The sequence below is a fragment of the Chiloscyllium punctatum genome, chromosome 9, assembly GCF_047496795.1.
Source record: "Chiloscyllium punctatum isolate Juve2018m chromosome 9, sChiPun1.3, whole genome shotgun sequence".
Lineage (NCBI taxonomy): Eukaryota > Metazoa > Chordata > Chondrichthyes > Orectolobiformes > Hemiscylliidae > Chiloscyllium > Chiloscyllium punctatum.
This window is the reverse complement of record NC_092747.1, coordinates 112,069,123-112,078,279: the sequence shown is the minus strand read 5'-3', so window position 1 is coordinate 112,078,279 and position 9,157 is coordinate 112,069,123. Positions and strand designations below refer to the sequence as shown.

General features: G+C 41.9%; 1 protein-coding gene across 1 annotated transcript in view; it reads left to right on the top strand.

Annotated features, from left to right (window-relative positions):
- The first annotated feature begins 286 nt into the window (after window positions 1-286).
- Window positions 287-9,157, top strand: part of fgf14 (fibroblast growth factor 14) — a 513,640-nt gene continuing 504,769 nt past the window's right edge. Inside the window, exon 1 of the mRNA XM_072578066.1 lies at window positions 287-678. Coding sequence (XP_072434167.1) covers window positions 474-678 — 205 coding nt within the window. The 5' untranslated portion in view covers window positions 287-473. The remainder of the gene's footprint in view (window positions 679-9,157) is intronic.

Here is a 9,157-nt window from a genome sequence, read left to right as displayed (position 1 = left end):
GACGCTGGGCTGGGGACGACCTCCCGGTCCTGAGGTGGGGACTGAACACAAAGAGGATGCGATTTGGTTCTCCCTCACTTCCTCTGGGTGCAACAGATGCTCAGTAGATCCGCCACGTCCTGCTGGTTCTCCAATCGACCAACTCCTAGGCAATGCTGCTGCTGCTGCTTCCACTGGGGATGACTCGCCTTTTGCTGTCTCCAGATTAGTATTTTGGGTTTTTTTTCTGGGGAGGGGAGAGGGGTTGGTGGAGAGTTGGGGGGGTGGGGGGGGGGAGGGGGAGGGGGAGGCCGTCCTTGTTAACACACCGACTTCTTTCTCTCCCAAGCCACCTTGCGCTAGAATAGAAAGAGCGGTCCCCGGTCTTCCTGCTGTTCCAATGTTGCTGTAAGCAGCATCAATTGCCTTTATTGAGAAGTCTGAGATACTATCACGTGAGGCACAGAGTGTGAGGGATCGGAATATCATTTTCTATGCGAAATTTCGTGGCACCAGTCAGCAGACGGACTGAGCAGAGTCTATTATGCAACCAGGAGAATCTGCATCTCAGGGTGTCTCAGCTGCTGGATTGTTCTTCGCCTAAATCAATGTGGTTTCTTTGGAATATATTCAGCAAAGGAACGCATATGCTGCAGTGTCTTTGTGGAAAGAGTCTTAAGAAAAACAAGAGTCCAGTTGGTAAGCATCTGCTCCTTCAGATGGGCAGTCGTTCTTGCTTTTATTTTACCTTCTCTGTGCCCCTCACACACATATGTCTGGCTGATTTTGTTTTTGTTTTAAATGTAGACCCCAGGTTTCTGGGCTATCCACCGAATGGAGTAGTCTGGTAAAAAGGGCTAAGGCTGTTTCTGACGTTCACACTGCGGTGTAGTAGATCATTGCCGTTTCTTTAGCATTCTGACACCTTAGAAACAACCGGGACAAGCTTTATTACAGCTGCTACTTAACGGAGGAGTTCTCTTCCTCTGTGTGTCGTTGCTAGCCAGGACGCCCCTGTTTTATTTAAACAAAGCCCTGTGTGTCATATAGTGTGGCAGCCGATGGCCCGGGCATCCTCAGACACCTCGCGCATTAAAGTTACGTGATGTTGCCTCTCTGAGCTGTACAAAGAGGAACGCTCTGCCATCGAAATTCACCCCTCATTTCAGCTCCAGCCGCCACTGTCACACTCAAGCGGTTTCCCTCGATTTGAGAGAGTGCTTCTGTCCCTCCGAGCTAGCCTCCAGCTAGTTTGCAAGAACCTGAGATCGGAGCACTGACTTGAAGGTTCTCGGTAATGCAGATGTCCACCCCCCTCCCCCCCTCTATGGGAAGTGTTCGCGATCGAAGAGACTCTTGCCGCCCGGTTACAATAAAGTTTGAGTAACTCTTCGAAAGGTGCAATCCGATTATTTATTTATTTTTGGGGTTTTTTTGGAGGAGCCGGAGGGGGAGGGCCGTGGTGTCAGCGAATGGCTCGGGTTTGTGGGCTGCAACCTGCGTTAAGTTGCATGGTGGAATGCACCTTGTTTCTAACGCGGCATTCGCCCGGGCCGCTGCCTTCCCCAAGGAGACGGGAAAGCTGCCTGAGAAAGTGCCACTCGCTGATGTGGCGCTGATGGGGTTAACCCCACACTGTACTCATTGAGGTCGCTGTAAAGTGTGGCTCGGCTGAAGATAGAGAGAGATTGGGAGGGGGTGGAGAGCGAGGGAGGAATGATTATTTCTCACACCCCGCTGCCTGACCTAGTACAACCTCCGGGATAAGTTTTTGTTTAGGGACAAGCATTCATTGCAAAACGCCTCCGCCAGGGCTGTTCGAGACAAATCTGACAGCCATGTCAAACAGAGCCCTGTTCTCTATCATCCAAACCTTGTTTAAATGTGTCAAACTTTATAGAAGGACCAAAGGAAGTTCGGTAGGTAAACTCTAGGCAGCTCTATCTCCTGAACCTATCCTGTTCGTTTCCGCAGTGTCTGCTTTTCAGAGAAAGCTGGTTCCATCGGAATTGTGAAGTTGCCCGCGATGCCCTGGAATCTATCATTGTCCCGTTTCATTCCTTTCGGTATCACCAACTGACCGCAGGACTGTGTGTGTTTGACCGTTTATAATTTCCTTGGGTCCCTTTGACTCACGCTGAGGGGATCACCCAAAAGGGACCGTGGCCCATACACCATTCATTATTCAGTGTTAACGGGTGTTTTTAAACGAGACGGAGAGGCTGGAGTCCGAGGCGGAGGGGGGTCTGTTAACGGAATCGCGGCTGTCTGCAGCATCAATTGAATTCGTTGGTCTTTTTATGCTTAAAAATACAGTTGCAAAGACTTAGAAAGAAAGCAACTCTGGCACCCCACGTTGAGGTGTCAGTGAATTTTGTGGTATGGGACGAAAAGAGAGGCAAATTTCATTTTATCTTTGACATTCAGGAACCCCAGCGAAGCAGATTTGACGTAACTACATTCCAGCTTATTATAGACTTGTTTTAGTCATGGATTTCCTCATTTACATTTCAGCCTTATTCCAATTCAGTCTGGGTCTGCAATACGTGTTTCGTTACTTGGCGGCGTCCCTTTATCTGAGGAAATGTTTATTTTACTACAAATACATTGCTCAGGTGTTACTAGAAATACAAGTCTTTGGATCTTTTGTGTAGATCAGGGTGCAATCTCTCTGCAGAGGCTGTGTCTGTTCCCCGCGAACATCGGCACATCCTGCATTTGCTTGAAGTTTACGGAACATTGCGTTTGAGCTGAGCGAACCCCCCCCCCACCCCCCTCCTGCAACCTGTCTTGAACAAAGGCAAGCCCAAATGGGCGCACAAACCAACCAAAAGGCGCCCGCTTTCCTTTCCCGGCGATTACTGCAAAGCCCACTCTTCCCTTAGCACTGCATCACATTGATTTACCTCGCTCTCTGCAAACTGCTTTCTGTCCACCCAGGAATGCAGCCGTACGCACATCACACGAGCATTGTACGCACATCCACAATTCAAACAGTATATTCAAACGTAATCGAACGACTAATGTGTGTAAACATGCTATTGTGTCCCATATATGGAACGCACATAGATACCTATCCTACACAGGTAGAAATATCTTACGTGCAGCAGGGACTGAACATAAATGTGGCTCCCCTCAGACAGTTGATCAGTCAAATATGAGTATTTTATGTGAAAGCTCCATGGCACAGGCTCCTTCTTTCAATATGCGATATGATATTTTACCTGAGGAAATCTGTAATGAGACTGTGTCTTTATGCCTTGTGTATGCGAACGTATACAGAACTCCCATCTATTCCCTCTTGATCCCGGCTATTCTCTTACGGTGTAATGCAGTATAGTAAATACAGTAAGTGCCGCATGCTGTAGTGTTTTCATTTGCTGGTGTGTGGTGGCAGAGAGCCTTGTCTTGCCGAGCTAACCCCCTGCACACGCTGCTTACTTCCAGTCTGCACTCGCTGCGACAAAAAAAAGCTTGATGTTGTTAAACAAGCAGGGCCATGGTAGCAGAGTCGGGATAAAACCGGGGAGGAGACAATTGCTGCCAAAACCCGATTAATGGATCCATGAAAAAAAAACCTTGCATCGTACAAAAAGTCAAATCTCGGTGGGGGGAGGGGAAACGATGGGAACTAAGCATTTAGGGAAGTGCGATTTCTCCGCTCAGTCATTAATTGTTGGTGTTTTATGAAATTTCTGTCCAAATAATCCCTCCCGCTTTTAACTTCCCCTTGTTAATATGTAATTCCGGCGGTGCCTGGTTCTGTTTAGTGGTGTCTATCAAATAAGGGCAATGGAAAAACATAGTGACTCTAATTGAATGCTGGTGATTGGTGGAGTGCTGTACTCCACCAATCATCTTTGACCCCAAGAATCAGAATCCATCACTGGGAATGACGGACCCACTTTAGGGATCACCAGTGTTGATCAACAATGAATGGCTTTGCTTTCATCATCAACACACATCATGCCAACTTTATACATAGTTAACATACAATTATGATCAGTTGTTTAAATCCAGGTAGGTAACCCATCCTCCATACGATCATACAGAGTAAATAAGAAGAAACTATTTCCAGTTGTAGGACTATTGGTATCTGTAGGGACACAAATTTAGGTAATTGCCAAATAATACTAGTGATGCAGAGGATTTTATTTACAAGACACACTGCCTGAAAGAGTGATTGGAATTTGATTCAATTGTAACTTTCAAAGTGAATTTGAATATCAGTTTGGAATGAAAACTGGGTTGGGGGAAGGATGGGATTTGGGACTCATTGCATAACTCTTAAAGATTTCGTATGATGGGCTGAATGGACTTTTTGTCCAGTACATCAGAAGCCTAACCTCCAACTGTTACAGCTTATAATTACATCAGTTTTAGCATTTGCCAATTCATCCAGTGTTACAGAAAACAAGAGCCACACATTTCACTGAATTTACTTGTTCTGTAACACACATCAACGTTAAAACTTAGTCTCTCAAGCTGTCACTGTGTGTTTATCATCTCCTGTTCTTGACCCTCAATTTATATTCTCCTTTGTACAGTATAATGATTAAATAATGTACTTTTTTTCCTAAGTCATAGGATAATGGGAATGAATCACAGTTGAATTTAAAAATCCACTCCATTAAGTAATCATGAAACATAGTTGTTCGACTGTATCAGAATTTTCCTCTTAATCGCAATCAAGGGAACTGGTATTAATCTAAATTTTTAAAACTTCCAAGGTTTCAAACTTGGAGAATCCCAGGGTGGCACTTTTTAAAAAAAGAATCTACAACACCATCTTGTGTCCAAATATAAGGTATTTTCATTTTTAAGATGCAGGATATATTTAGAGATGGTGATGTGAAGATGGTATAGAACATTGGAATTTTAGAAATGCAAGTGCAGCATTCAGGATATTTCTGATAACTGGTAGACACAGCAATGAATAAAAAACAATTGATTCAGAAAAATGACTGAATTGGCTTAATGATTGTCATGATCATATCAACTGAATAATTGGACAGACGTGAAGCTGGAGGATCACCAGAAGCATATTTCCCCCTTCTCATATTCTTCTTTTACATGATATGTAAATCATTGGAATATTATCGCAAAGATACATACATGCCAGAGGAAATAACAGCAGTGGGTTCAATTACAATATTTAAAATACATTCGGACAGGTACATGAGTAGGGAAGGTTTAGAGGGTTATGGGCTAATCATAGGCAAATGAGACTAGTTCAGTTTAGAATGCATGGTCGGTGTAAACGAGCTGGACAGAAGGGTCTGTTTCCCTGCTTCTGTTTCACCTCCACAGAGGTGAGGGATTTGTCTTTTGAAGGAAGATTGAGCTGCTCAGGCCTATACTCTCTGAAGTTTAGAAGAATGGGAGAAGGTCTAATTTGAGGGCATGCAATGCTAAATAGGATTGACAAAATAGACACAGAAAGGATGTTTCCTCATGTGGGGCAACCTAGAATGAGAAGTTGTAGTTTAGGATAAGAGGTAGCAGACTTAAAGCCAGGAAAAAAATGATTTCCCTCAAAGGGTCATGAATCTATAGAATTCACTACCTCAGAGTCCGATGGATGCTGAAACACTGAGCAAACTTCAGAAGGAGATAGACAGATTTTTAATTAATAGTGGGTTGAAGGGTTATGGAGCGTGAAGTTGAGGCCGAGATGAGATCAGCTGTACCAAATGATAGGGCAGGATTGAGATGTTGATTTGCCTACTCCTGCTCCCAATTTGTACGTACTTATGTATCTGCATACTATGCATACTAACATTTTGAGATTCATGCAATGGGCCAAAGCGTCATTGTTTGTACTGTAGACCTGTATAACTCTCTGACTCTTGAGGATTCTCAAATCTCTCTACATCTCAGAGTTCTGCAGTCTCTCATCATCTGGAAAATATATTTTTTTAATTCTTCTTGTGAGAATCGACAATTTTATATTTTCTCATAATATACCCTACTTGCCATAGCTTTATCCACGCATTTAATCTTTCAATATCCAATTGTTTGCCTCCTAATGCCCTCTTTGCAACTTACTCTCTCCTACTGATGTTTGTGTCAACAGCAAATGTAGCAACCATACTTCCATTCCACCATTCAAGTAATTTATACAATTTCTAAAACGTTGAGTCTCGAGCTTTGATCCCTGTGGCACACCACTTGTTGGATTTTGCCTATCTCTGTTTCTTGTTAGCCAACCTTTTTTTATGCCAATATGTTACCTCCTCTACCGTGAACTTCTATTTACAACAATAATCTTTGATGTGGTGCCTTATAAACTGCCTTCTTGAAATTTAAGAACAGCACATCCATCAATTCCTTTATCCAGAGGAAGGCTTCCTTGTCAAAAAACTCAAACTTGAAACATGAATTCACTTTCACAAAACCATGTTGACTCTGTGCGATTTCCTTGGATTTTTCTAAATGTCCTACTAAATTGTTTTTATTAATAGCTTCTACCAGCTTCCCTATGACAGCTGTTAAGTTAACTAGTCTTTGGTTTCCTATTTCCTGTCTCCCTTTTTTGAATAAAGGAGTTCATTCACTATTTTCCAATCCAATTAAGCCTTTCCTGAATCTGGGGATCTTTGGAAAATGAAAAGCAGCACATCATCTGTATCACTAACCACTTATTTTTAAAGCCTTAGGATGAAGCTGTCAGGGGGCCTCACTTCTTCCTATTCTGTTAGTTGAAGTACATTGCCACTAAACACTCTTAATTCCAAAAACACACATGAGCCAATAGGAAATCAGGGAGCTTTCTATTTCCACTCATTGATTGTTCATTTCCTATTATATAGCCAAAGGATCCAATATCTACTGTAATTTCATATCACATAGTTAGGTGAATTATCTTGTCCTTGTCCAACGGTCAGTTGTGAAGGTAAGTATTAAATTATTTTGAATCACAACAGATCCGAATCAAGATGCAGTTTATAAAGTAACTGAATGTTTGTTTATAATCTTGAGAATCCTTTGGTAATTGAAGTTCTGAAACATATTTATCTCTTGCAGGATAGTTGCTCTTCTGACATAATTGAACTGGTTTTCCAAGATATGAGTCCAGGATCATCTGGACACAGGTACAGGAGTACCTGTATTCAATTCTTTTAACAGTAATGTGATGTCTATATCAAGGTGTCATGAATTGATACTCCAAATGACAATGCCAACATAGCTACCATTATTATGTGAAGGAGTTTGGATCTGTAATTTACAGGCCAGACAGCCCATTAATAGATAGGAATATACTTGTTCTGTACAAGTGTGGCTGAATGTGAACTGTTTCCCAAACTTGTAACGCAGGAGAGACTGATTAACATCTAATTCCATGCTGGCCCAATGGTCTAACAGATGTCTCTGTCAGTTGCAGATGGTGGCATTGAGCAAGTTTCATATATAACAAGTATCTGTATTAGGACCTCACTGCTAAGTTGACTAGAATAGGACAGGTGCAAGGCCTACTTGACTGTTCAGCACTCACTAAAGGTAAACAGTAGCTGCAAGCAGCACTGGATAGAGAGAGCTTTTCTGAACGACGTTTCTCACCTGTCTGTGCTTGACAACTTCTCAGAGGATGCCAATTAGCCTCTGTCTGACGTGCCTTGGTGCAATTGTCAGGAACCATTCAGGGCAGCTATGCATTGCCACCACTTGACCAGCTGCATGTCTGGGCTTTAAGATAGCACCTGCGGTAAAAGTCCTGGGAGGTCCTGGCACTGGCCAGTGCTTTTGCCTGCTGTGATTAGGGTAACTATGGATGGGGTTCCATAGGAGCATGGTGGGCCATGAGTGAGGTGTGCTTGGGAACATGTTGCAAGAAAATTTGCTTGGGTTTATGGCACAAAACCCTCTATGAAGTCTACCAAAAATGACAACTAGCTGATTTTAGATAAGATTCAGCCTTATGTTACAAAAAGGACATAGAAGCACAGAATGGGTGCAAAAAGTATTTATGAAAATGATACTAAAATTAAATTATTATAACTACTGGGAAGCATTGAACACACTTGGCTCTAGAAGAGAAAAGTGTGAGAGATGACCTGATAGAGAACTTTATAATTATGAAGAGTCTTTCTTATAGGTAAGCCATAATAGTTCCATTTACAGGGAAGTCCAAATGGACCATTCAACAGTTCTGAGAAAAGGTTAATGTTAACTTGAAAGGATTGTTGTTTCTCTCTCCATGGATGCTTTGAGACCAGCATTTTCTGTTCTCATTTCAAATTTCCATCATAAGCAATATTTTTCTTTTTTCTTACATACAAAGCAGTCACTGATATGTCCATAAGGGAGTCAGGATAAACTTCTTTACCCAGAGAATGGTGAGTATTTTGAACTTGATATTACCTGGAGTAATTGAGGCAAATAGTATAGATACACTTGAAGCCAAACTAGATAAAGACCAGGGAGAAAGAGGTAGAATGATATATGGATAAGATGAAGTTTGGTGGGAAGAACTTATGGAGTATAAACATCAACATGAACCACTTGGGCCAAATGGTCTTATTGCTTTGCTGTAAAATTTGATGTAATTTTATAAATGCTGACTGCGTAATGTAACTCTGCAATCCACAAGTTGATGAATAGTGATACTTTCCTTTTTCAGTCCAGTTTTTTTATTGGCTTTTTATCAATTTACATTCATTCATCCATCACTATCAATTTGGGCCAATTGGACTAGTTACATTTACATGTATTTAAGTTCATCTAACTGTGCTAAATGCTTTGAGTGAGTAATATCTGTGCCAAGCCTTCATTACATGGCTACTCAGTGTGCACTGACCCATACATATAGATTAATACTCCTGTGTAAATTAGAAGCTTCTTTTCCTTCTGAATGTCACATAACACGTTATATAAATTGTCTCAATCAGTTGATTAGCTTTAAGATAAAAATATAATCTGTGCAGATGTCTTGAAGCTGTAAATGCCCACATCTTAGTTTCCTTACTTGTACATCAGATTTTGTCCACTCTCAGCACAAGGCATTAGGACCCGATACCTTATGTCTTCAGATGCTAATGGATCCATAATACTGCCGATGCTGAACCAAATTTGCAGGAGTCATGACCTTGATTCTTAAACTACCAAACTTCCAGACCCCTTTGTGGTGCCTATGATGTGATTTCTGCTCTGGTTGGATGTATTCACATAACTTTCCACC